Raw genomic sequence first — 27,610 nt, 5'->3', positions numbered from 1 at the left:
GTGATTAATATAAATAAATCAGTCAGTAGGTGGTATTGTTTTTACAGCGTCATTCTCCCCCCTGTGGTGTTACACTGGTGTCACTATTAATTCAATGAGACACATGAGTCACCAGCGGGAGGAGGGGAGAGAGATGTAGCAACCTATGCAGCTGCGGCTTTACGAATGCGCACTGGGAGAAATGGAGGATGGAGCCGGTAAAGCATCATGAATGTCACTGATGTTTTTCCTAAACAGAGTCAATATGTGTCACTGGAGGATATGCCTTTATAAATTGACTCAAACTTGCCTTCGACGTAGCAATGAACAGGTAAGAAATATGACAACAGTGTGAATGTGATGTGCGGGGTGACTGTCTCTAAATCTATCAAATGAATCAGTGGTCATTGCCATGGTAATTAATTACCATGATGACGATTTTCCCTTCCTCTAGCGCAGCCGTAGTCGTAGAATTGCGTCATAATAAATGTTGAACCTGGTAGTCTTGTGTCGACATCACCCTTTTTCATTATAGTAAACATTGGCATCGCTGAAATGGTCTCCACAGCTGCTATGTTCTTGTGTCTCCTCCAATTTCTTGAAAATGTAGTTTATTTTCATTTCTGAATGAAGCAAACGTTCAGAAATAAAGCTTGCGTTCACAAATTATCTAGCGTTATATTTCAGCCTGTCAAACACGTGTTATGCTGCCTTCAGTGACAGCGGAAAGGTCGTAATTATGAAAAGCATTTACAAAATGACGAATGAGGGCTGAAAGTATGGGAGCTGTGTTGAATTAAGGCGTATTCTTGATGTAATGGCATCAGTGGTACAACACACTGTATAATGACTTATATTTGATGTGAACCTTCTCTTGGCTTTCACTCCATGTCATGTTTTACACAAAACCATTGCTATGAAACATTTTTTATTATAGGAACTATGTAATTATTTTTAAACCACATCGATTCCAATCATGTAGGTGCAGCAATATTATATACTTTAAATCGCATCAAAATTAATTATTCCAGTGGTGAGTGCGACTTGGCGTGAAATGTAGTTTTCCGAGGAGCACTTGAAGGCGACATCATATCTCCGTGTCAAGGAGAATGGGCGGTCCATTAGCTTCTGGTGATGAACCGCAGCCTTACGGTTATGTAGTAATGTAGCAGCGAAGAGTACTCAAAGGTAAGCCTGTTTAGCTACTTGTAATATACAAACGGTGTCCTCACGGAAAGCACTAAAATGCGTTTAATGCGTTTTGGCGTCACTGCGCGCTCGGAGGTTGCCGGGTGTCAGATTATAGTTTCACGTTGGTGCACGCGGTGGTTGAGGAAAGTTTGAATGATTGGGCAACAGGACCATGTGGACACATAGTTAAATATCAAGCTGTTTTGTGTACTTGTGTTATTTCTGGTTGTTGTTTCTTTAGGTTGTGACTGTATGTAATACAGCTGTACAGCTAGTCAGTCACGCTAAGGAAACGTAAACCAGTTTGGCTTGCTCATACCTGGTGTTTCGCTTTAACGAGTGACCGTGTTAACTGGTGACGCCGAATGCGTCCATGGTTGTTGTGGTGACGGCAACTGTCGAAAAGCCTGGAATGATCTTAAATTGAATGCTCAATACTGTATATATATTCCTCTGGTCCTTTTTGTGTCACAGTTTGTAAATCAAACGGTTTCGCCAACAAGAAGCATTCACTTTTTTTGAAGTTACTTTTAATGCGGGGAAAGATATAGATTAGAAGTGCAGCTACCGTCTAATGAGGGATTTGAAACTATACAGGTTAATTGGTTGAATATGAGTCGCTTTCAGATTGAGGATAACTGTATAAAATCCCAAGACAGGCTACAGCTACACTGCTAACTCACGGGCTACGGTTTGTCTCCTACATTACAAGACACGTTACGAGAGGTGAATGAGCCTTGCTGAGCACACTTAAACCTAAAAGGTTAGCGTAGATATTAAACACAGTATGTATTTAAAGAGTATGTATTTGACATTGATTTAAGTAAAATTAAAGGCTTTCAGGAGGACAGCTACGTGTTCTGTGCATAGAAGTTCTGTGTCATTACGAGCAACCATTCGACTGAAAGTCACCAGTTAACACGGTCACTAGTTAAACCGAAACACCAGCAGCTCAAATGAATGACTTGTTGGAGCGTGTGGGGACCAATTAGCCAACTCGGCAGAGGGTCTGTCTGTGTTCCCATATATGTCTCTAAAGGGTTCAGTAATTCTTTATCAGTACACGTTGGATGACTTAAGTTTTGTCTTATTTGGGGGTTGACCTCTGATCTTTTCGACAATACGGCAAACATACATTCCGTTAGGTTTGCAACAACTTCACATGTCCTGTTTAAAGCCAATATTTACCTCTTAACGGCGTCAGGCGCTGCATTTAACCGTCGGGACTCCTTCATAAGCCTGACTGACCAGTATATGGACTAAAGAGTGGCTGTGTGGTTTAATAACCATTTAAAATGTGTCTGACGTTATGGAATAAGAATTCAAACTTCATTTGAAATATTTATGACACTGCTGTGTATAGAAGTTCACATCAACATTTTTTTTTAGAATTGTGAAAACATTAACTATTGACTAACAAGTTAAAAAAAAAATTACTAAGATATCACTAGGATCAGCCCCAAAACTAAACCAGTATGTCATTCTGCTGAATCACAATATAAGCACCAGTAGTCAAATCTAAAATATAGCTACTGTACAGGGTGAGATATCATGAGACAACAGAGCAGTCAGATATTTTTCTACAGTATGCTCTTTTATAATAATAATGCATTTAATTTGTAATGCGCTTTTCATTCACAGTGAATCTTAAAGTGCTACAGTGTTTAACAAAAACGTAACATAAAGAAAATAACAAGAGTGAAGATGAAAAAGCCTTCCTTTTTATACCATTGTAGCTTTACCTTTTATGTTCTTGGTTGTATTACTATAAAGCAGTCTTGGTCATTGATTTGCAGCATTGGATTTTACATGATTTCAATGTACAGAAGTATGACAGATGTGTAGTTAATAGAGAATGAATAGAGGCATTGTATGTCTAAAATGTGCCTCTGCCATTTGGTTGCTGCTTGTGAGCAAAGGTAAAGAATGTATTGACTTCAGCACAATCACATTTTCACGGGCCATATAGTTCTTCATACAAGTCTTCAGACAAAGTTGGACAGAGTTTGTTCTGATTTCTAATGTGCACTGAAGGCACGTCCCAAACAATTGTGAGACACAGTTATGTCAGTCTTGTTGAACTCTGACATTACTGAAAACTTTTTCTTATTCATGAATCAAGACTTAGTAGCCCATATGAAAATGTATTTCAGGTTGTATAGCTCCTTTTGCAAGCTTTAGATTTTAGGATAGATGTGAATAGACAGAAGTTTATTTTATTGTACCTTTGATTGCCACCAAGCTAATTCACTGATACTGGTACATACAAACAGTTCCACCCCCACAGATGATTCTGAAGTGTAGTGTGAGTTTTCTCAGATCATCTGGAGACGGCCAAGCTGACCTCCCTGCTATCTGTGAGGGACTATCACATCTTCTGCAAGCTAATGATTAGACACAATCTTCAACTAAACACCCTTCTCCTTTAGTATTATCTGGAGTTATGTTAATGTCACCACAAAATACAAACACAGTGTTCATGTCACATCTTGGTCAGTATTATTAGTTTTCAGTAGCAGATACATTCTTTATTTACAACAATGCCTTTTAGAGCTGATAACAGCACTTAATTAGTGGTGATAATTTTATACTTCACCTCTCAATGGCTCTTTATCTTTGCTGCTTATAAAAACAAACTGTGATGCTTCTATTTTTTTCTACCTCTGTCTCACAGCCTGTGATGGTGGTTGATCAACAAAGCCAGGCCAGGGTTCAACTGAGGGTTTAATGATTACTCAAATTATTGGCCTTTTGGGTCACAGAGATACAAGCAGAGTTGGGGCCAGTGGAGGCACCAGTTTCAAAGAGGATGGCAGTACACCAGCTGTGTGTATGTAGGCATGCAGGGTGCGTACACATGCATGTAGTTGGTAGTGGGCATACCACACACCTGTTTGTGTGTTGTGGTTGTCTTGGCTAAAAATAATACAGTTAACATAGTTCTAAAGTCACCCTAGTTAGCATTTATAATTTAATCTAATATTTAATAAATGGTTTATAACACTATAATATAGTCAGATAGAAGACAATGAAGCTGGTGTATAAACAGATGATGAATGACAATATACTGTAGCAACACAGTTTTAATAATATATCTTCATAAAAGTAGAAGTAATAAAAGTAATTCTTGAGAAATACTGTACATTGAAATACTGTACACTGTACATTAAACACTTATAATGTCCTTTATATCTGCTAAAAACTACTTTATAGTGTGTTATAAACCATTCATTAAATGTTAAGATTGTGCTTATCAGTGATAAATAGGGGGACTTAAAATAAAGTGTCACCAAAAATGCTCATTATTGCTTTGAATAGTAAAAATCAGGACCAATTTTTGCATTCCAAAATATCTCACTGTTATAATCTCTAAATCTAAAGTGGTATTCAGACCGATGTTTACAGACTAATGAGTTTATACCTAGAACGTCTTTTAGCCACACTAGCAGCGTAGTTCTAGGGAGGGCAATGTCTGTCAGTAGGTCGGTCCAGACTGAAATATCTCAACAACTGTTGGATGGATTCTCATAATTGCCTAATTTTTTCACAATTTTGACATTCATGGTCCCCAGAATATGAAACCAAGTGACTTTGGTGACCCTTGACATGAGGTTGCCTTCTTTTTTCTTTAGTGAAATTACTTAAGTGTGAAGTCTTGACAGTTATTGGATGGATTGCCATGGAATTTAGTACAGATAACACTGGTTCCTCTGCAATCGTGAGGTTGACATTTGGAGTTTTGAGTGAAGTATCTCGAATATTTGATGGTTTGCTATGAAATTTGGTACATAGGATGACTTGTTATAACTTTTGTGATGCTCTGACTTTTCATCTAACACCATCAGGTAAAAATTCCAATTCATCCAGTTCTTTGATTTATGATTAAATACCTGCAAAACTAATGATAGTCCCATCAGCCTCATCTGTACTTTGTGTTTAGTGATAATCAGCAAATGTTAGCATGCTAATGCACTAAATTAAGACGGTGAGCAAGATAAACATTATACCTGCTGAACATATACATGTTAACATTGTCATTGTGAGCGTGTTAGCATGCTGACATTAGCATTTAGCTCAAAGCACAGCTGTGTATAGCTGGAAAGGACAGATTCAGCAGATTTGTAAATTGATGACATTAGATGTCACTGATGTCTTTATAAAAAGGCACAAACTGATCCATTTGTAATTATACCCATTTGTGTTTCTTGCTGTCAAGGACAATAAGAAAACATCTGGCAGTATTCGTCTGGTGTTCCTTTTTAATCCCCATTAATGTTCTGTGTAAGTGCTCACAAAATGAAATGTAGTCATATGTTTATGCCTCTGATTGTTTGATGGGCAGAATGAAAAAGCAGGATTTGCTTTGAACTAGCTTGATAGTCTTTATAAAGCACTGGTCTCATTCAGCAGTCCATCCTGAGCAGCTGCAGACCTTCCCATGTCTACCTGCTGTCTCACCATCAAACCGCAGCTTTTCTATTTTCTACCATTTACACAAAAGAAGGCGGGGGTGTAGCGGTGGAAGCTCCGTTGCCAATAGCTCAGCTCCGACTACCCCGTGTAATGTACAATCATTGTCCCTGTGTTGCCAGGCAACCCTGGCCTCCCTGACCTCCTTGTGGTGTTTTGTGATGATGACACCACCTCCACCTCTTTACACACAGAGCCTGGTCAAACATTAAACAAAAGCTGTCATTCACTTTGTTGTCTTTTTCCTCTTGTATCATCATAATAACAGTGTGTGGAAATAATGAAAAGATCTGGGGCTCAGATATTTTCAATGTAATCTTAGCTTGTTTTGAGACTGTATTGTGTAGAGAGACACACACACACTCAGTTGAAATGACAGATTAGTGAAAGGTGTAAGACGGATTATAAGTGATCAGCATGAGTAAATAAATTAACCTTTGCCTACTTGAACTGAAGAAGTCTAAGCATTGATCAAATATGTGAGAATGACACACTTGTGATATTGTTGGATGTTTTATTAAATCTTAGGTATTGTGTTTTTTAGGGCCGTCGTCTGTGCTGAGACCATTAGTCAGTCATTTAGTAAACTAACAAAAACCCAACAGCTATTTTGATAATTAAAGAAGTCATTTATCAAGTGAAAATGCCAAACATTCACTGATTGTAGTTTCTTAAATGTGATGACTGGCTGCTGTTCAAAGTCAGTATAGTTCAAATACCTTTGGGTTTTGACTGTTTGCCAGACAAAACAAGCAGTTGAAAGTTGGTCTCACTGTTTCAGTATGTTTTGACTTAAACTATTAATCAGAAAAATAATTAATGAATTAAGTAATAATTTGTTGATTTTGCAGATATTTGAACCAATCTTTATGGTTCATCTTCTGGGGACCATGATGTCCGTACAAAATTTCATTGCAATAGTTGTTGAGCTTTATTTTTTTTTAAGTCTGGACCAAAGTGGTGGACCGACCGATTGATACAGTCGTTGCCATGCCCAGAGCCCTGCTGAAAAAAACTGAATGTTATTTTACAAAAATGAAAATCTGTCTTCCTCTTGTAAAATTTAAAAATAATTAAAGTAGTTTGAAGAAACAAGCGTCAGAATGACCAGTTGTTAGTTGTTTTGTGCACTCATGTTGGGAGGAGGCACAGCTCCAGTGAATCAGGCCTCAGCCAACTGGTGCAGAAGCTAATTGCTTGCTGTGAGCCATGTTCCTTTATAGAGAATCTATAGCAGAAAGCTATCAACTGCACAGTGCACACTTTAGATTAGCCTTCAGGGTTACTGTTAAGTATTATATTAAAGGGAACACACTATACAGTGAGTGCTCTGAGGCCCACACAGCATTTCTAGCAAAACTGAAAAAATCTACAGCTACGAGTGCCTGCTTACGTTGGCTTGTGGACTTCATGCCCCTCTTCTCATGTTTTATGGGAATGAAAACTTGATTAGTCTTTACCATTGGCATGTCTCTGCTGAAAAGGTCAGCCCAGTTGAGTTTAGTTGCTCTGAGTTCTGACTGTGAGAAAGGACAGTCCATGGTTGTGAGGGCAAATGCATGCTGGCAGTGTTTTAAAGGGGAAAAGATTTGAGACTTTAAAGGAAAGTCAAATTCAACCAGTTGAGTTATTAAAGACTAGGCAGAGATGGTAGTTGTCTCTGATTTAACTGTGAAGGATTTTCGTTTTACTAGTTACTTTGTTCTGGAGGTTGATTTTTACAGTTTATACTACATGTTGAGTATAGAACTGCATTAACATGTCAGTACTGTCTATATCTATCTATCTATCTATCTATCTATCTATATCTATCTATATTTATCTAGCTATATATATGTGTGTGTGTGTGTGTGTGTGTGTGTGTGTGTGTCTATATATGAGTTTAACTGTTGTGTTTAAGCATTTGGTTTTGCTAAGTTTGTTTCTTTTATTGTCTTGTAACCTTCATTAGTTAATTAATAAATTTGGGTTTTTTTTGGTCAGTTGGAGGCAGGTAGAAGATAGTTTTGAGTTAACAAACTGCTGACATAGACCCACCCACCACTCACACAGCATCAACCCTTATCAGTGATAAGGACTGGTGAATTGTAACCGTTCTGCCTTCTCAGGGTACCCTGTAATGAAATGAAGTGTCCCACACCTGAACTGCACAGTCACAAGTCAGTCTGGCATTTTAAGTAGCTTTACTTTAGTGATTTTCCATAGACCACACACTGTGAAGTTGCTGTGCTTCTTGTTTTTAAACGACTGGAATGGTTTTAATCCAAGGGTCCTTAGTAACCTGTCAGGTTTTTACGCTGCCCAGTTTAGCATGGTGTCTCAACAGTCAGGGTTTTATTATCTCTACCCAGAAGTGCAACAAAGGGCTGCCAGCTTATACAGTTTGATTAAGGTTGTCTCATACTGTGTAACCACCGAGCACAGACCCAACACTACAATTACTCATGATCTGTGATGCTTTTAAGTTGTTTCAGACCTTGCTGAACTTTATGCAGCCTGTGCTTTCTCATCCATACTGAACTGTAACTGATCAAACTAGTTTATGCATTACGGTGTTTCAGCATTAACTGTTACTACAATTTACTGATTTACTGAAATCTCACACTACCACAAGAGAATGATGAATGAATGTGCTGGAGATGGACACGTTCTGTGCACTCATTTTGAAATAAGTTTCTAAAGTGCTACATTATGTCTGTTGATGAGTCCTTTTGACTTGAACCTGTTGCTCCTGTTCCCAATCACAGTCATACCTCAGGTAGATTAGAGTTAATGAGCCATAATGATAAGAGAGGGATTTAATGAGGTCATATGTCTTGGCAAATGCTTGATCAGAGCAGCACGGAGTATCACACAGACAGGTCCTTCCCTGCAGAACACCACCTCTGTTTGATGAACATTGAACACACACATAGACATAATCTCACACATTCACAGTCTCACACATGTAAATCCTTGCTGAGTTGTTTTTGGTTATTATTGAGACAGTTGTCTGACAGTTAGAAGTCGGCAAAATGGCAACAACCAAGTGCTCCAGCTAGAAGAAGCTGGACTCTGTGACACTGGCTAGATCTCTTGCCTCTTGTCATTTGAAACATTTGCCCTTCAGTGCCATTTACAGCTGCCAGCATGTGAATATGACCAGTGGAGGGCCTGGCTGAAGAACAGTTACTCAGAAGTAGTATTTGAGGGAGAGCAGAGCTTTAATCAACAATGTTCCTAAGCAGATTTTCCAAGTTTGCCCTAATATTCCAGCCAATATTGGCTGATATACCCTCTCTGCCAATGTGTCCGATGTATTAGCTTTGCTCTCATTCAAAGAATCTTTTTTTCTAACTCCCATAATGAGATAATGAGTTATATTAAGATGGTACAGGGCTGTTTGCATGTCATCTCACAGTTATGTATCTGATGAAATAAGGTAAAAGAGCCATATGAATTTCTACACAGACTAGCTGTGTTTTGCTTAAATGTTGCTGTGGTAGCCAAATCAATTCAAATGAGAAACAAAGAAAGTTTCAACAGATGAAAGAATGTGAATATTTTCAGGTTTTATAGTTCTCTGTGGTAGTAAACTGAATATCTTTGGGTTGTCGACTGTTGTGGACAAAACAAAACATTTGAAGACGTCACATTTGGTTTTGGGAAACAGTGATCAACACTTTCACTATTTTCTGGCATTTAATGGACCAAACAACTAGCCTAATTGATTATTCAAGAAAATAATCGGCAGATTAATTGATAATGAAAAAATCATTAGTTGCAGCCCTAGTTCATTTTTACCAAAAATGAATTAAACTAATCCAAATAAAGTAGTTCAGTGAATAAGTACTGCACTGGTTCTGTGCTCCTTTTTTATTACTACTCTGACATCAAGAGTTAGGCTACCCCATGTTTTTCTCTGATTTTTCTCCCTTCCAATTATCTTCTGTTGCTCAAAGCCCCTCTCCTCATTTCTCTACATGACTTCACCTCTGCAGTCAGCTGCCTCTTGGCTCTTCATCGTAAGGAGTGTAGGACAATACACTTTCAATACACTGTGAAAGAGAAGATGGTGTTACATTTGGAGGAATATGAGAGTTATTTTCACAGCAAGGAGTTAAAAACTGTCTTCACTGTTGACAACAAAAATATGTCCTAAAGTGCAAACTGTCAAAGGATATGATTATGTGTCTACCGTAAAAACATAACAAGGGATCGGGTTTTGTTTGATTTAAATGATCTGTATTCACAAGAAACGAAATTGCTGTTATTTGAAATGATTACACAGGTGTTGAATTCATTTGTACCAATATTGTGACAGTTCATTTCTCCCCATGTGTCTCTAGGTGTTGGTGAACTATTTGCTGAATATTGCTGAATTTCTCTTCTGCCTCCAGGGTAATCGTGATTGGAGGTTGTGATCAAGGTACTCCTCTCCAGTGTGTATTAAGTCTGAGTGGCCAGTGTGTGTCAGCCAGCTCAGTAGGTCGGTAAGTCCTTTGCTCTTTTTCTTTGTAGCTTTTTTCTGTCATATTCAAGCGAGGACTGTGACTTTGTATGTTTTTCTCAGACAAATAGTTTGTGTTTTGCAACTTAGAAATTGCATTTAATGTTATTGTAATTTAGGTTTGTTTTTTTTTTTGTCCAGCTTTGGACGTGAACATAATACATTTAACTGTGTCTGTTGAAAGGAGATAGGATAGTAAAGTGTGTGTTTTTACTGAGTATGCTGTTATAATATTATAACACTGTTTTACTGCTGTAGTGTTCTTTAATTTCAGAATCAGCACATTCAGTGACAACTGACAAACAAATGCAATTATGTATCAAACTTTACTTTTTTACGTTTTTTTTTTTTAACAGAAGATAATCATTTTTAGATTTTAGATTTGGGACAAGGAGGTCATCCTGCCCTCATAGACATTTTATCCTCACACTTGAATCAGCCCTGTACACTATGTTTTTTCAAAAGTAACATTTTTAAAGCATTTTTATCAAAACAGAGTAATTCCCAGGCTCCTTTGTTACACCAGCTTCAAAAACAGACTTGTTTTAGATCAGATGTACTTTTCTGCTAGATAAAGAAGCGAGGTCGCTCTTACATTTCCTCACATTGTTTCAGCCTTTCATGCAGTCATTCTGTAATACATGCATAGTTTCTCACTGTTTCTCTCTCCTTCTTGAACATATCAACTTTTTCTCTGATTTGTTTTATAATAAGTGCCATGACCTGAGCCCATCTGTCTAGACAGCCAGCTATTACTAATAATCTTGTAATTCTAATATGGCAGTGATTAGATGTTAAAACATGTTTTAATTATAAGGAATAATTGCTCTCTAATGCTCTCTGATGACAGTAAAATTTTACAGACACCTTCATCTGTCACACAATTTCCACTCAAAGCAGTTATTTTTTAACCATATGGTGCTTAATATATACACACTGAAGTATCAAAGGACTAGTTTATGCATAACACTGGCTCTGATTCCACCATCCATAATCGCTCCCTTCCTCCGGTAGCCATCCTCCTTTACCTGTCTGCTCTCAGATCAAATTTAGCTCATCTTATGGTCATTTAGGTGAAACTTTTTAATGTCTAGCAGTATTTAACTAGTGTATCATACTGCTGAATCACTGCAATGTGATTCTGCTGTTGCAACCACAGTAGGCAGTTATGCATTTAATGTTCTTGAATTTGGTTTTATTACTGGTGTAATAATAATAAAACCTGAGTGCATGAAAGTTTCTTGTCTACAGTACCAGTCAAAAGTATGGACACACTTTCTCATTCAAGTGAATGGGAAGATGTGTCCAAACTTTTGACTGGTATTGTAGATTCAAACTGTATTGCTCTAGTTGTATTGTTTTTATAGACTGTTAGGGAGCTGTTCCTGCCTGGGTATATTTCATGACAACTCTCACTTTACAGTCCTGTCAGTTCCCCAAGATCTCAGTGGGAGATCTTAGGGAGATTTACTTAACCTCCTCCTCACTTAATTCCTGTCTTTGCCTTTCTTCTTCCAGCTCTCTGTAAGTCTCCCTATGGGTGAAGTGCCTTCATTGACGTCGTGATCTCCCCCAGCGGCCGTGCTTCCAACGGCCTTCTCTTTCCCGTACCCCTATCTCCCCCCACTTCCACCGTCATCATGGGGGACGTAGTCCAGATGCACTTCACCACGGTGGACTATGTCATTTTTGTCTTGCTGCTGGTGGCCTCAGCTGGCATCGGCCTGTTCTATGCCTTCTCTGGAGGCCGCCAGCGTACTACACAGGTAGGCTTCTAGTGTTTAAGCACAATGGAGGAGACTTAGACTCAGAGTTAACGTCTGACATTAACATCTTGTTTGCCACAGGAGTTCCTGATGGCTGACCGCTCCATGAGCTGCCTGCCTGTTTCTCTGTCCCTGCTGGCCACTTTTCAGTCAGCTGTAGCCATCCTGGGTGCTCCGTCTGAGGTGTACACCTTTGGGACTCAGTACTGGTTCCTGGGCTGCTCCTACTTCTTGGGCCTGCTCATCCCAGCTCATGTTTTCATACCAGTCTTCTACAGGCTGCGGCTGTCCAGCGCCTATGAGGTACACACAAGTAGAGAAGTAATAAACGGTTTCATTTAAAAATAATTACTTGTATACTTGACATAATTAAAAAATATGTATATTTTCAAGTATGCTGTAGTGTTTTAAATTGTTGATTCGTGTCAAATTGAATTGTCAGTATTGTGAGCATTTGGCAAATTGTAGAATCTACCTGCCACTATGGTGGTTTTATGACCTATAAATGTAATGTAATTGATCTCTTGTTCTCTTTTATCACTCGCTTTTCTGTGTTTTTCTGTTTTGCACTTTACAAAACACCCTTTTCTCCTGCTTGTCCTATCTTTGTCCTTCCCAAGTATGATCCGCAGAGCTCAGCTTTCTTATCTATCTTGTTATCCATTTTATCCTTGATGTGTTAATGTCCAACTGAAACAGATGTTCTTGTCTCTAGATTGAACATCTTTACAGGGTCTTTATCTACAGCCAGAAACATGCTGATCAGTCATTTACCATCAGTGATTTCCTGTGACCAAAATAAATCTGTCTTGTGTGACTATAAATTACAGGATGACTCTGAGATGATATATAATAAGCCTTTTGCTTTTGTTTTTTAATTATTTTCTTTTGTCTTTCCCTCTCTCCTCTTGACAGTATCTGGAGCTGCGCTTTAACAAGACTGTTCGTATATGTGGGACTGTGACCTTCATCTTTCAGATGGTATCTTTGTCTTCTGCTTCATATTTTGTGTGTACATTAGTTTAGAATTTTTATGGTGCCAACACGTGAAGGAATCGTACTGTATATTTCACCTTTATAGCAAGTTGTCATTTAGATAAGGAAGTCAGCAATCATAGTTAGTCGTTAAGTAAGATAATCATCTTCTAAATGGTAATAAAAGTTAAACACTTTCCAATAAAAATCAAACTGAAAAAATCTCAACCTCTGTTAGTTTGATTCTAAGTGACTTTTTGGGGTCAAGGCATCATCAGTTATGTGATTACAGATACATATGTTAGCCTGAGTGAAACTTTGGCCCTGGAAATGTCACATTGGCCCTTGTAAAATGTTAATTATGGTTTGTGTTTCCTTTTTATGAGGTTAACATCATCTCTATTTTCTCCCAACAAGAGAAAATTATCAGTGTTTAGTAGTATCTTACATTCTCCTTGACCTCATAAAATCCCATCAGGACACGTGTCCACTGTCTGTACATTTATGTCCATTTATGCATCCAAAAACAACACTCCAAAGCCAAATGTTTGTTTTACATCTGAGCAGGGTTTAATCTGGCAGGTCTGAGTCAGTCTCTGCCCTCAGCTAGTTCCAAAACATGACCTTTGAGTTTAGCTTCATGCACTATAATGTTTTTTTTTTCTCTGCAGGTCATTTATATGGGGGTGGTCCTGTATGCTCCAGCCTTAGCACTCAATGCAGGTAACATATTTATTTTGTCATATTTTACCACAGGATCCATCACACTTCTGACATTAATTTAACGTTTTATGCCAATGAGTGCCCACAGTTACTGACAGTATTTAATACAGTGCATATAGTTGTACCTGTAAACAGACAGGACACCCTAGATTATATTTTTAGGGGTAATTATACAAAAAGGCTACCGATAACCAGTCATTTCATGTACTACCACCAGATTAATAGAATATGAGATTATTGATTACTTACTCGCTAGGAATGGCTGACTGTTCTGTGTGTGCATGTATACTGTATGTATACTTACTGTCTTTTTCTATGTGAAATGCCTGATGGTCACCTGACCAAAACATAGCTACCAAATAAATTTACCATAAGTGCTGACAGTGACTGTGCAAGAATAGATTTTTTTGTTTTGTTTTGTTTTGTAGTTTTATACAAGCTTTCTCAAAAATGTTTATAGCTGCCTTGCAACCGACTTACTCCAAATAGTTAAAGGCTCCCTCCTTTCAGGCATTTTCCAAAAGGCCTTAAAAACTGCAGTCATTAAGCTTCTACTAAAAAAGAATAGCCTGGATGCTTCTGTAATTAGCAACTACAGACCCATATCAAATCTACACTTTATAAGTAAAATAGTTTAAAAAGTTTTTTACCAACAACTTTTTTAACTTCTAATGGTCTTTTCAACAAATTCCACTCAGGTTAAAGACCCCATCACAGCACCGAAACCGCACTTATTAAATTCTAAATGACATTCTCATGAACACTGATGCAAGCAAAATTTCAGTCCTTGCACTACTTGACCTCAGTGCTGCTTTTGACACTTTTGACCATTCAATACTATTAGATAGACTGGAAAACTGGGCTGGATTCTTTTGCACAATCTCAGACTGGTTTAGGTCCTATCTGCAAAACAGGGAGTACTTTGTTTCCATTGGCAACTACATATCTAAGTGAAGAATTAGAGGTTACAAGTCTAGACAAGATCTAGAAAAACTCTTTCACGCTTTCATTTCCAGTAAGTTAGACTACTATAATAGTCTTTTCTCAGGCCTTCCCAAAAAAGCACTCAGGCAGTTATAGCTCATTCAGAATGCTGCTGCTTAGAGTCCTAACAAGGACCAAGACAGCTGAACATATCACACCAGTTCTCAGATATCAGTGTCAGATATCAGTGATACCAGTGTCAGAGAATTGACTTCAAAATATTATTATTTGTCTATAAATCACTTCATGGTTCAGGGCCTAAGTACATCTCTGACATGCTTCCACACTATGAACCCTCTAGACCTCTCAGGTCATAAAGGACGAGTCTGCTAAGTGTTCCAAGGATTTACGAAAGATCTTAGATGTGCCCCAACTCTGGCTACTTTTAAAAATAGGCGTAAGACTTTAATGTTCACCTCTGTTTTTAATTGCTTCTAATAATTGTATTCTGACTCTTAGATGTGACTCTCTGTGACTTTCTACAGATTGTATTGTGTTTATTTTGTTTATGAGTTTTTTTCATACTGTACCTCTTAATCTTTTTATGCTCTGTTCTTTTATCTATCTGTATGTAAAGCACTTTGAATTGCCCCTGTGTATGAAATGTGTGATATAAATAACCTTGCTAGCTAGCTTATACAGGAACATGATTTCAACCTGGATGATTGAATAACCTGCTGTGGAGAGTTTGGTAATGATTTTGTTCTCTTTACTTGCAGTGACTGGTTTTGACCTATGGGGGGCAGTGTTGGCCATGGGATTGGTGTGCACTCTGTACACTGCTCTGGTGAGTCACTAATTAAACATATCATCTTTACAGCAATGACAAAAGATATTTGTATTATGTAAGTATTTCCCACAACAAAAATTAAACAATAACTAAATAAAACTTTTGGACAAAAACTATAATACATGTATAGCATTTTTGGCAACAAATGAAAACTAAATGATGTGAAATATTCAGAAAGTTACTAATTCCTTCTGTTAGTACATCAAGGCTCTAAACCATGCGCACCTTATACAGACAGTTTGTAACTTTTATCATTATGAACTTTAAAGTGAATCCACTGCTGTGTCAGAAAGACTACAGGGTAAACCTTTGTGCTTCTGCTTCACAGGGGGGCTTGAAGGCAGTGATGTGGACTGATGTGTTCCAGACAGTGGTAATGTTTGCGGGCCAATTAGCGGTCATTGTGGTGGGGGCAAGTCAGGCAGGGGGCATAGCAGAGGTCTGGAGGAAAGCCAACAACGGCAGCCGCATCGCTGGATTAGAGTGAGTAGTCAATGTACTGTCACACGTTGTCAATTCGTTAAAGGTTGGGGCAAAGAATCTTCTTAAACTTATGTATTTTCAAACATTTATGTTGTATTCACTCTCTGCCTGTGTAGTCTGAACCCCGACCCTCTGGAGCGCCACACCTTCTGGACCCTTAGTGTGGGTGGAGTCTTCCTGATGTTGGCTCTGTATGGGGTCAACCAGGCCCAGGTCCAGAGATACCTCAGTTCCCGCACGGAGAAAGAGGCTGTCATGTGGGTATCATCAGTTTCTCAGAACATTCACGGTCCATCTGTCTCTCAACTTGTGTTTTTTATGGTCCCGGACAGATAATTGTAAATCATTTAGGGTGAAATACATGTGTAACAATTTTTTGTCACCTCTTAATGTCCTTCCTAGGTCCTGCTACGTTGTTTTCCCATGCCAGCAGATTGTCCTGTGTTTAGGTTGTCTGATGGGTCTGGTCATGTTTGCTCGCTACGGAGAGGACAGCCCTCTGGACAAGGGCTACGTCAAAACTAATGATCAGGTCAACACTAATTTGCCTTCGTGGTTGTCCAGTATCAATAGATTATTAATGTGTTTTTGTTCTTCTTGGCTCTGGAAGTGCGTCCTCATGTTTGGCATCTTTTTGCAGATGGTGCTGTACTTTGTGATGGATGTATTCCGAGATCTGCCCGGGCTCCCAGGCCTGTTTGTGGCGTGTCTCTTCAGTGGAGCTCTCAGGTAAATGACCCAAGAAACAAGGTCTGGCAGTAAAGGACCATGCACTGCAGAAAAGCTTGTTGGCTGTATGCCCAAAGTGAAAAACAATGATGTTGGTTTTAACCCAGGTTGATATAATAATGAAGCTGATTCACAAATTAACAATACAAACAACTAGTTAAACTAAACCTTGTTGTCACAGCTTGTTGTTTGGTAGATGTTAATCATTTATAAGTTTTGGCTTCAACCCAGTCATTCTTTAAATAATATAGCCTGGCAATAACATGGCTGACTGGCAGAGTAGGTAATTTTATGTGCCGACTATCAAAACATCAAAGAGTTATTGTCCATTAGTTTTATTGATGTGTGTGTGTGTGTGTGTTTCCCTTATCAATACTAATTTCAAAACACCATTAATTTCATTGTGTTTGTCTTGCACTTAATTTTACATGCACACATGCATATAGCAAATTCACAAATAGGAGTAGGTTCCTGCATTCATTTTTTATAAATTGAGAAATAGGTAATGGTCAAAATAACCAAACAGAAATGCTGTCCTGTTCATTGATTATTAAAGGTTCCAATATACAACATTCACCCCCCTAGATGTCGTACTATAGCACCAGCATTTCAGACCAAATCAAATGTGTGCGTTGTTTACTCAGTAAAGTTGGGGAAAAAAATAAAGAAAGCAGCCCCTGAACTGACAGCTTACAGAACTCAGATCAAACTGTTAAACTAGGCAGTGCTGATCAAATCTGGGTCAAGGTTCTGTTACTACATTGCCTATTTCTCAAATGTTTTCAGAAACATACTTTAGTGTACTGCCTAGCTGTAATATGACAAAGTTTGTGACCAGGCCACCATGTTGAAAATGGACGTGGGGAGGGCACGGAGGGACTAACATGTGCTCACATTCACACGTGGCCGGACTGGTTATCAAAACAGAGAGGCTCGGGTTACAACACACACAGAGGGAGTGTGACCGTATTCCCTGCTCAGATTGCCATTACTCCTCTATACCTTGTCATAGCAAATAGTTGTATGCTGACATCTAGTGGGGCTGAATGTCACACACCGCAACTTTTTAAAGGGAGAGCTACCACAGAATAAACAGTATGGCAACATCTCTGACGGCAGGCAAATTCATATTGTTTAATGGTATATATTGTTCAAACTGGACTGTACATGCATTCTCTAAATACATTGTGTGGGTTGTGATTTGTCACTAGTGTGTTAACACATTGGTAAATCTTGATAGGTCTAACATAGTTTGGCACTGCCTTGGCATGGTTTAGGTCCACTCTGCCCTTAAAAATGATGATACTGCCTTTAAGAATAGCGCTGTTGCAGTCATATGTGTTTAGAAATCCCAATAATTCATTCACTCCCATTTTTTCTCCCTTCAGCACCATCTCATCTGCCTTCAACTCCCTAGCAACAGTAACTATGGAGGACCTGATTAAACCTTATTTTCCAAACATGACTGAGTCTAAAGCCACACTGCTGTCCAAGGGACTCGGTAACACACGTGGTTTAATTATTGTGTTTTTTTCATGAGTTCATAATTCTATTTTGTCACATATTGCGTGAGTTAGTATTCTTACAAACTTTGACAAAGATTTTATTTGTCCTCATGCTTTATTGTTAGTAATCTAGTAGTAGTGATAGTTTTAGCAAAGCATACTGTGATGAGAAACAAATAGTAATACTTAAATGCTACTTGTTCAGTACATATTTTTGCACCCACTTAATGCAATATGTAACTCACTGCCAACATATAAACTTTTTTTTTTTAACTTCTGAATCTTGTTGACTGTACAGTTGTAGCAAATGTTAACACTAAATATTTGTGCCTCATGTCTCCTACAGCTTTGGCCTATGGCCTGATATGTCTGGCTATGGCCTACCTTGCCTCCATAATGGGATCTGTGCTGCAGGTATGTCTGTCTGAGTTGTTTTACCACAGCATCACAGAGAACAATGACGAATAACGTTTCAGACAGGCTCTTAGGTCAGTTGGTGTTGCTGTGTGCAGAATCCTTGACCTACAAAAAAAGGCTGCACCTAAAATAAATGTGTTTTATTGGAACAGTTTATAAAGAAACATGCAATAAAACTGTAAAAATGTATTAAGATGAATTATAATACAAAATTATCATTCATATTATGCAGCTGTACAATTCAGTTAACTTGTACGTACGGGCATCAGCATCTCAGTGTCATTCATCTGCTCCCTCAGGCAGCCTTCAGTATCTTTGGGATGGTGGGTGGTCCTCTGCTTGGCCTCTTCTGTCTGGGAATGTTCTTCCCCTGGGCAAACTCCATCGTGAGTACCCTATTAACTTAGTTTATATATTTTATGTTTCGATACTCGCTTGTTTTTTTTATTCAGTCAAAAATTATGAGATTGGAATGGCAATGAAAGCGCTATTCCTTGTGAATCATCATCAGTGTTTTTCTCTTTTTCCTGCACGACTCTTCTGCTTTCCTTCACTTCCCCTACCTCTTCTCGGCTGCCCTCTTCTTTCTGCTGCCCTCCTATCCTCTGTTCCTCTCTCAGGGTGCAGTGGTTGGATTAGTAGCAGGTCTCGCCATGGCCTTCTGGATCGGCATTGGCAGTTTTGTGATGCGCATGCCTGGTCCAACCCCAGTGCCCCCCCTCAACAGCACCATCTCACCACTATTTGATAACATGACCACCACTGTCATGACTTCGCTGGTCAGTGCTGCCACAGCCAAGCCAAGGTAACACCTTACCTTTTACTGTAAATGTGTGTTGGATTCATGACTTTCAATGAAGACTACAGACAAGCAGTCACATAGACTTAGATAACCAGTAAAACTTCTCCATTAGTGAGATCTAATGTTATAAATTGTCATTTTGCTTTGATTTCTGAATGGCTACATGAGGTTGTGGGTAGATTTTATAAATTTGGCCTTTGCTAGTCCCTTTTTAATTCTGAGTAACAGTTAAATAAATCACTGTTAACTGTCTAGTAGTTCTGAAAAATTTGGAAGAAGTTTGATTTTGGTTTTCACCATATGTACAGTCAAATTCTAGCAAAACTCTTAACACCTTATTTTAGTGTTGGCTTAAAATCAAGTTTTAGTTCTGGTGTTTGAACTTGGATCATTACCTAAGAGTTGATGTTAGAAGCATGTTTAGTACACAACATGTTCACATGGAAATTATTTCCCATCAGCAGGATGAACATTTTTGTAAGTGTGTGTGTGTGTGTGTGTGTGTGTGTGTGTGTGTGTGTGTGTGTGTGTGTGTGTGTGTGTTTCTTTTGTTTCTTTTAACTTCCATTTTTCTTTCATCTCTCAGGCCGACAGGAGTGGAGGCGCTCTATTCATTGTCCTACATGTGGTACAGTGCTCACAACTCCACCACTGTGGTGGTGGTGGGACTGATAGTCAGCCTGCTAACAGGTAGTCACACTCGGACTTAGAGCTTCAAGTCCATTGACATTATTATCAGTGCAGCTATTTGAATTTGTGTCACACTAGGAATTAAAGTCAAACCTGCAGGTCATGTGACACCGTCTGACCCACAAAGACCTTTTGCTATACACGCCAGTTAAGTAAAGAAATGTTTGTGGTAGTTTGAACATTTTCTGTGCTTTGAAAATATTTTTCAATTGAAAATAATTTAAGTGCTATCAAATACTCTGAAATATTACATTTGGAACCATTAGGTCCAATCATGCTTTTATTTAAGGGGGGACTGTGCTAGCTTAATACAAGTTGTTCAGCAGTTTCCAAACAGCATTGCTGTACCAATTTTTATTGAACTGTGCTAACATTGGTTACAAATACACTGCATTTCCTATGGCTGCTTCACTTCAATAGAGCAGGTAGTCCTCCATCTGTATGATGTAAAAATAAGAATTGGAAAGTAGGAGTAAAACGAAACTCAAAAGGTTCAGTTGCAGAAGTACACAGCTAAACAATGAGCTGAAACTCACTATAAAGCTCTGCAGAGTCGCTGATAATTCTTTGTAGGTTCTCTGTAGGCCTCTGACATTAATGCTGTACGCTGTCATATCATACATTATTATAAATATATAAAAAATGATAGACAGGACAGCAGTTAACCTTTTGTGTCTTTGTCCATGTTAGGACCTATGAAAGAAAAGGAGCTGACCCCCGGCACTGTGTTCCCAGTCCTGGGCACATTGCTTTTTTTTCTGCCTGAGCGCTACAGAGAGAAGCTGTGCTGTGTCACTCCTCTGGCTTACAAGGTAACCTCATATTTACACTCAGTCTCAGTGTTTTCTTTTCCTCCCTTTTTTTTTACTGTAACTTGAGGTTTCAAGTTTCTTTGTCCTTGTTAACCAGCCCAAAGAAATCAGTGCACAGCCTTATCAGCCGGCCAAGAAAGACCGAAATGGAGCAGCTCACTGCAAAGAGGACACAGTATCAGAAGACAAAGAGGCCGAGAGCGAGAGAGCACAAACAGAGGAGGACGAGGCGGAAACGAGGGTCATTCAGCCATCATGCAAGCTGACAACTCACACCGTTCAGGAAACAGCCCTGTGATCCTCTTTTTCTCCCTCTTATAGCCCACACCAGACACATACACACTTTCCAACCCAAACAACCATCCAGTCAGAGCTCAGCTTGTTCTTCCTCAGAGGAGAGGATCGTTGATATGAAGTCCGTCACTAAGCAGAGAGTGGAAACATCCCAAAGGTCTACAGCACCAAATGTGGGTGGTGATAGAGTTTTACAATTACATAATCAGTTGAATCTGATTGTAGAGAGACGCTGATGAGCCTCAGGATCTGTGTGGGGAAATTGTGTTTAACTGGTACTTTCTCACCCCTTTTCTCCTAAAAACTAACAAAAAAAGAAAACTGGATGTCAACACTTGCCAGGCTGGAACTGTGCACTGAAAGCCCAAATGACAGCAAACAAAGGAGAAATCAGCCTGCCGATCTCCATTAGCAGCACTGAGCTGCACACACAGGTCCAGAAGTGTGCAGATGTGCTTTATGTGTACAGTTAAAGTTAAGGAGCAGAAGGAGCTGCTCCACTGTGACTACAGCCAGGTAGTTAACAGACAAGAGATGTAAAATGTGTTATTTTTGTAGAGATGATGGCATTATAAATCCCAGGATATGTATAAGAGAATCTAATATAAAAAGAAAAATTATGTCCCAAGAGACTGAACTTCAAGGGAAGGCCTTGATTCCTGTAATAGTGTAGTGTTTTACATGGCCTTGGTTTAATACTAATAGTCGCCTTCTAGCTGCTATTATAGATGTATAAATCCTACAAGTCCACAAAAGCAAAGCTGTGTGTTGAGGTGAGGGCAGAGATGGTATTAGGTGGTGGCAGCCAAATTAGACGGAGAACAGTAAATCCTCAACTGCCATATTTCTAACTGCATTAGGAGAAAGCATCTCAGTCAGTGTGTAGAGCTGCTGCCTCCTCATGAACGTTCCAGTCTTGTTTTTGGAAAGCAAGTTAGTTTCTATTTAAACATTAAAGGTCACATATTATGCGAAATGCACTTTTGCATGTCTTTTCAACATAAATATGAGTCCACGGTATGTCTAGACCCCCAAAACTATAAGACCATCCTCTCTCTGTTTCTCCTGCTCCATTTTTCAATAGATGTGTGTGCAAAAACACTGTTTAAATTTAGTTCCCTTTATGACATCATAAAGGGATCTGTCTCCCCCCGGCAGGCAGGTGGTCCCCACCCACTGAAACCTAATGAATCAACTTTTGAACTGAATCAAAGTTCCTTTGTTGGCTGCAAGAACCAACACAACAGTCTTTATGTCCTCCCATCATCTGAGGAAGTGAAGACCTGTTGGATTCACTTTATTTTTTTATGGAAATGTCCCCACAACAACTGGAAAACTGTTGTATGTGTGTGATGGATCAATACCAGCTGTCTTTGACCCGACATCAAACTTGGATGCTGTAAGTTTTGCCATGTTTTATGCTGTTTATTTAGCAGGTTAGCCTGTTGAACTTGGCCCCAGCATGTTACGCGGCTAATATGGCTAGTGACTAATGTTGTTGAGGGACAGTCAACAGAAACGGTGTGAATGTTAAACCTCATTTGAAGCCAAGTAAATAATGACAGTAGTAGTTTGGATGGTGGTAACTGTTTTTTCATGTTGCTTTTTGTGGAACTTTGAACTGTAGTGGTAGCTCAGTTAGCTTTGCTATTACACATTAGCCGGTTTTGCTCCATGATCCTCACCGGTTTGTGTGTGTTGCTGCTGTAATGTTATGTAAATGTACTTGATAGACAGGCCATGAAGGTAATGATACATGTGAAAAAGAAATGGTCAAACTGCAGGAATTCCTTTGTTTGGCAACGTTGTGTACCTTTGATTAGCACCCAGAGGCTAACTTGCTTAGACCATAAAGCTGTGGAAGCAGTGTCCAGCTGTGGCAGTGTGTGTTAAGTCAAGCCGAGGCTAATATGTCCATTCTTTTCCACAGATACACTTAGCATTACTGTATTACGACTATTAGTGACCCTACTGCAGCTCCATTGCAGATCCAGTATGAATATGAATACTGTCAACATCCCTTGGTCTCTCCCATTGTAGTTGTATAATCTCGCATTGTATCATGGTCGGAAAGCCACAGTTCCCAAGTGGGGTGTTTGGAGCAGCATCTAATTTTCATAGACACAAAAACAGCCCATCCAGGACAGGACTGAAACAGAGGGGTATACAAGCATGCTAGAATGCGTAATCTCAGTGGTATTTTTTAGCAAAAAACTTCAAAGACATGTTTTGGGGACCATAGAGACCTATATTAACTTGTTGAAAAGGAGTATAATATGTGACCTTTAACCATTATTTCCAAGTAAGCACTGTGGTTTGTTCAGTTGAAAACGCACAATGGTACAAAGAGACCAACATTTGCTTTTCTCTTGGAGCTTCTGAAAAGGGTGGTTGCAACCTTGAAAGACAATTTTGTTAAAGATTGGTCAGTTTAACCCACTTTCTGTGGGTCATTGGGCATTTAGTGTGATTCATAGTACATTACAAAAACAGTGGGGCCTCATGCAAGAACCACTAATGCAAACATATTCATTCTTGAGTGGCACATAATGGTTTAAAAGAATTTGTGGTATTCACCACCTTTCTTGTACTTACAATTTTCTCTGAGGTACCACTGAAATTCACAAGTGGCCTAGACCTGTAGCACAAGTCATGAACACACTTTGTCCACAGGGTGAGAACACTCATTTGACCTGCAATCACAGTGACTTAATCTGAATGAATTTGGAGTTTACACATGATACAGAAATTAACTAGAACAAAATGTATAACTAAAAGTAACTTATGCAAAATGAATATTTTGTTAATCATATTAATATACCAATTTAATAGTATTCTCTCGTCTAATATCTCTGTGACTTTCACATGAACATCTCTCATGTTAGCCATGGTGCACTTTGCTTTAGAAAGACATTTTTTTAACATCTAACTTCATGCCACATTGCAGATGCCCTCTTTATCCCTGTCACAGTGCAGTGATGCTCTGATGACACATCATTGACCACTTTGCTATTCATATTTGTTTCAGGTCTTCAGTAATATTTTTGTGAATGAAACATGTACCCTTATATGGCAATTTCAGTGGGGTCAATAATAAATTATGATAATAATGTTCAAATCTCACAAACAATCCCCTCCTCATGAACAGGTGACATTCATCAGGCTGAAACAAGTGATTTACGACAAAGTTTGTACAGTTAAGAGAGTTTGTTGAATCTGACTTGAAAGACTCGTACAAGCAACCCTCACAGAAAAAAAAAAGAAGAGAGTTTTAGGATAAGAATACAAAAAATGTTTCTGCATGAGGCCCAGTCTGCTTCCCACTAAATGGATTAAATGAAACTCAGATTATTGTGTTATTGGAAAAACACATTTGTTTCAGAATTAAGTTTGTTTCATTTTCCATTGTGTTCTCTGGAATAGTGAACATACACTATTTATATAGAACAGAGCATGTGTAGACCTGAACATTACACCTACATGTGATAGCTGAGAATGTCATTCTAAAACAATGGACATTCATTTGCTGTTGTAACAGCCTCCATGCTTCTGCTTTCAGGCTTTCCACCTGATTTTAGGACCTGGTTGCAGGGATTTGCTCCCATTCATGTTTGGTAACAAGGTCTGACTCACAGTCTGTGTTCTTGCTCATCCTAAAGGTGTTGAGGTCAGGGCTCTGTGCAGACCAGTCAAGTTCTTCCACTGGACAAAAAAAAATCTTTATGTACCTGGTGTTGTGCACAGGGGCCCAAACAATGAAGAACAAGGTGTATTCATTTTTTGGCCATAAATGTAGAGTATGTTGAGCCATCTCCACTTGTAGTTAACACTATGGAGTCAGACAGCTCCTGTTTCTACCACAAAACAACCATGAAGTTATAAAGTGCCTCATTTCGTTGCCAGCTGACTGAATGTTCATTCAATCAGCTGGTATTAAAATGGAATGTGATCTAGTATTGAAGCAGCACTCCATGACTCTTCATTAGCTTTATATGTGTCAAGTGCAACACACATCAGCAATGTTTCATCATTGGATACACGTCATACAGTGTGTGTGTTTCCCTTTAGAGCATAAAAGGTGCGGTCATGTACAATTAACATGGAACACCCACATTTTACCTCTGCTCCCATCTGATATGCCTGCCCTGAATACAACACTGCACTGCTCTGAATCACAAATACAGTAGAAAAGCCATGTGGGAGCTTTGAGATGGACCTGCTTTACTTCTATTCGGCAGCATTTACTTGATGGTTTTGGCAGTCAAGATGATCCAGCCATCTCTGGTAATTTTGTATGTGTATTTTAAACATCTTTGTAAGTGCCCGTCTTTTTTTCATTCAGGTGATTGTCAGTGCCAGTACGTGATTGATTTACGTAAAAGTGTGTACTTTGAGTGTTTTTGTTTTTTTGTTTTTTTTTGATCATCGCCATCCTTGTCATAATTTTTTGGAATCACAGAATTCTTGACCACTGTGGCCGCTCTTAGTAGTGTTTTTAAGTCATCCATAGTCATTGTGTAGGAAGAGAGGTGTTGTGTGTGCAGTGTTGTCAGTCTTCAGTGTCTGCTCTTGTACCAGGGCTTGATAATGGACTCCATGTCCATGTTTACTCATGTGACTTACAATGGTTTGTTCAACACTATAGAGCCCGTTAAACCCCAACCAGTCTTACTTTACACTCGTTCCCAAAGAGTTTTCTAGTCTTTATTATGACTCCACATGAAGTACATGCATCCAAATGTTTTATCTACATGTGATTTGAATAGACAATGACTTTGTTCCATCACATGCTGATAGCTAAGACGTCCATGTCTCTGTTGCCTTACATTTTCAAGTTGTAGTGGTATTTTGAGTACAGCTCAGACAATCAAGGTGACAGGGCTGAACAGCAGAAAAGAAGTAGCTTAGCTTGTCACATTTATGTGAAAAGGATTACAGACCACTAGATCCCTGTTTGAAGGAATGTTGAGCCCTTTGAAACCATGTAAGCATCAACAAATGTTTGTTTGGTACCATCATCCTGACACTCAGAAATATCTCGATTTATCCAAAGCATATAGAATATGAATCATATTTAGTTTTGTTTTCTATCAACAGAGGATCTATTTGAGATCATATTTGTATATTTTTGTAATTTCACATAAAGCCTGTACACATTTCATGAACAGAAATGTGGAATTCTATATGCAAGAACTATGAAATGTTTTTTTCTTTTGTGAATGACAGGCTGAATTGGGAGTGTAGCAGTCCATTCTAAAATGTCTACTTACTTATGGACATAACTGGAGCACCTTAAATAAGAGGATTTTTTTGTTCAGAACATAAACATTCTTCGCCTTAGACAGCATCTCAAACAGACATCTCTGCTAAGAACAGCTTTTTTTCTCAGTGCTACATCCCACATTCTAACCGATACATTCACATTTTTCAAAACATTTTATGGTTCCTCAAGTTTTTTGAAATTATTTAAAATGACATCCTGTGACAATGTGTACTTGATGAATCTGTTTTTATTTATGATTGCATAGTGATGGATCCTTCTCCTTCATACCTGAAATTACTTGAAGTGTGTGCCTGTAATGTTACCTTAATGATACACATATAAACCCCCTTTACAATGTGAGGGAACATAACTCAAGTGCTGATAAATTATTAATATTATTGCTGTTAAAGATCTCCTTTATAAACACACTCTGGGTGGTGCACTGTGACGCTAGTGAACACTAACACACCTAATAAAGCACAATGAGGTCAGTACTCAGTAGTCCTGCTATTGAAAGAATCTGACTGAAGCCATCAGTTGGTGTAAAGCAGCTTAGATTTTATGTTCATGAGTTCAGAATGATGTTGATTACAATGGAAAGTGTTTGAGGTCCTTTACAAGTGTGATCTATTCTTATTCTATCAAATAGTTGCCTTTTTACAGTCAGTCAGAACTGCGCAGAAATAAGTGTGCAAGAAAAGCACGGCACTTAGTAATTTCCACCAATAATAAATATTGTTTTGCACAATATTTATTATACTTTATGTCTCCCATCCACAAGAATTCTTCCTGTTATGCATTCCAAAAAAAAATCTACAACCCCATAAGCACTGAAGTCAAGATGACTCCTCTGCTTTGGCTGTGCCTTCATTTTGTGGTAATGTTGTTTTGAACTCTTCTGTATCCTGATGTACTTTTTCAGTTTTCATATATGATCCAGGATATCGCCATGAATATGAGCTCAGTCCCAAACATCTGTCCAGAAGTGGACCAAACCCAGATATATGAATGAATGAATAAATGAATCATACAGATCTGATCATCTGTACTGTTCAATGGCAAAGAAGAATCCCGTGTTGATGGAGGGAAACAGAAAACTGGTGCATGCACCTTTAATTCAGTGAAAAGGTAAACTGGCTGCACTTAAATCTATTGACATGTTTCACTGTTGTTTGGATGTATGAATATTAGATTTTTAAGTTTTATGTACTTGAATTGAGATGATATTAAAAGTGATGCTGACAAATT

General features: G+C 38.6%; 1 protein-coding gene across 4 annotated transcripts; it reads left to right on the top strand.

The window, feature by feature from the left end:
• The first annotated feature begins 188 nt into the window (after nucleotides 1-188).
• On the top strand, nucleotides 189-27,610 carry slc5a6a (solute carrier family 5 member 6a). Of its 4 annotated transcripts, none has more exons than XM_067573278.1 (18): nucleotides 189-310; nucleotides 10,020-10,112; nucleotides 11,648-11,895; nucleotides 11,977-12,198; nucleotides 12,811-12,876; nucleotides 13,542-13,593; nucleotides 15,297-15,364; nucleotides 15,696-15,850; nucleotides 15,967-16,107; nucleotides 16,253-16,382; nucleotides 16,491-16,579; nucleotides 17,968-18,080; nucleotides 18,431-18,498; nucleotides 18,801-18,887; nucleotides 19,122-19,306; nucleotides 19,890-19,993; nucleotides 20,684-20,805; nucleotides 20,903-27,610. In XM_067573278.1, exons 3-18 carry the CDS (start codon nucleotides 11,770-11,772, stop codon nucleotides 21,101-21,103), a joined length of 1,929 nt encoding a protein of 642 aa, XP_067429379.1. In that variant the 5' UTR covers nucleotides 189-310; nucleotides 10,020-10,112; nucleotides 11,648-11,769; the 3' UTR covers nucleotides 21,104-27,610. The 4 variants fall into 4 exon arrangements, with proteins under 4 accessions (XP_067429379.1, XP_067429380.1, XP_067429377.1 ...); XM_067573279.1 differs by lacking the exon at nucleotides 189-310 and adding an exon at nucleotides 986-1,167 and having other exon boundaries at nucleotides 10,020-10,108; XM_067573276.1 differs by lacking the exon at nucleotides 189-310 and adding an exon at nucleotides 987-1,167.

This window comes from Thunnus thynnus, chromosome 18 (genome assembly GCF_963924715.1).
Source record: "Thunnus thynnus chromosome 18, fThuThy2.1, whole genome shotgun sequence".
Lineage (NCBI taxonomy): Eukaryota > Metazoa > Chordata > Actinopteri > Scombriformes > Scombridae > Thunnus > Thunnus thynnus.
This window is presented reverse-complemented; position numbering and strand designations above follow the sequence as displayed.

Excerpts from the sequence above, each read along its gene's own strand:
- slc5a6a (XM_067573278.1), top strand. The coding sequence starts at position 11,770 with ATGGGGGACGTAGTCCAGATGCACTTCACCACGGTGGACTATGTCATT. Across the intron at positions 15,851-15,966 it reads AGCCGCATCGCTGGATTAGA|TCTGAACCCCGACCCTCTGG; the intron begins GTGAGTAGTCAA and ends CTGCCTGTGTAG. Across the intron at positions 18,081-18,430 it reads ACTGCTGTCCAAGGGACTCG|CTTTGGCCTATGGCCTGATA; the intron begins GTAACACACGTG and ends TGTCTCCTACAG.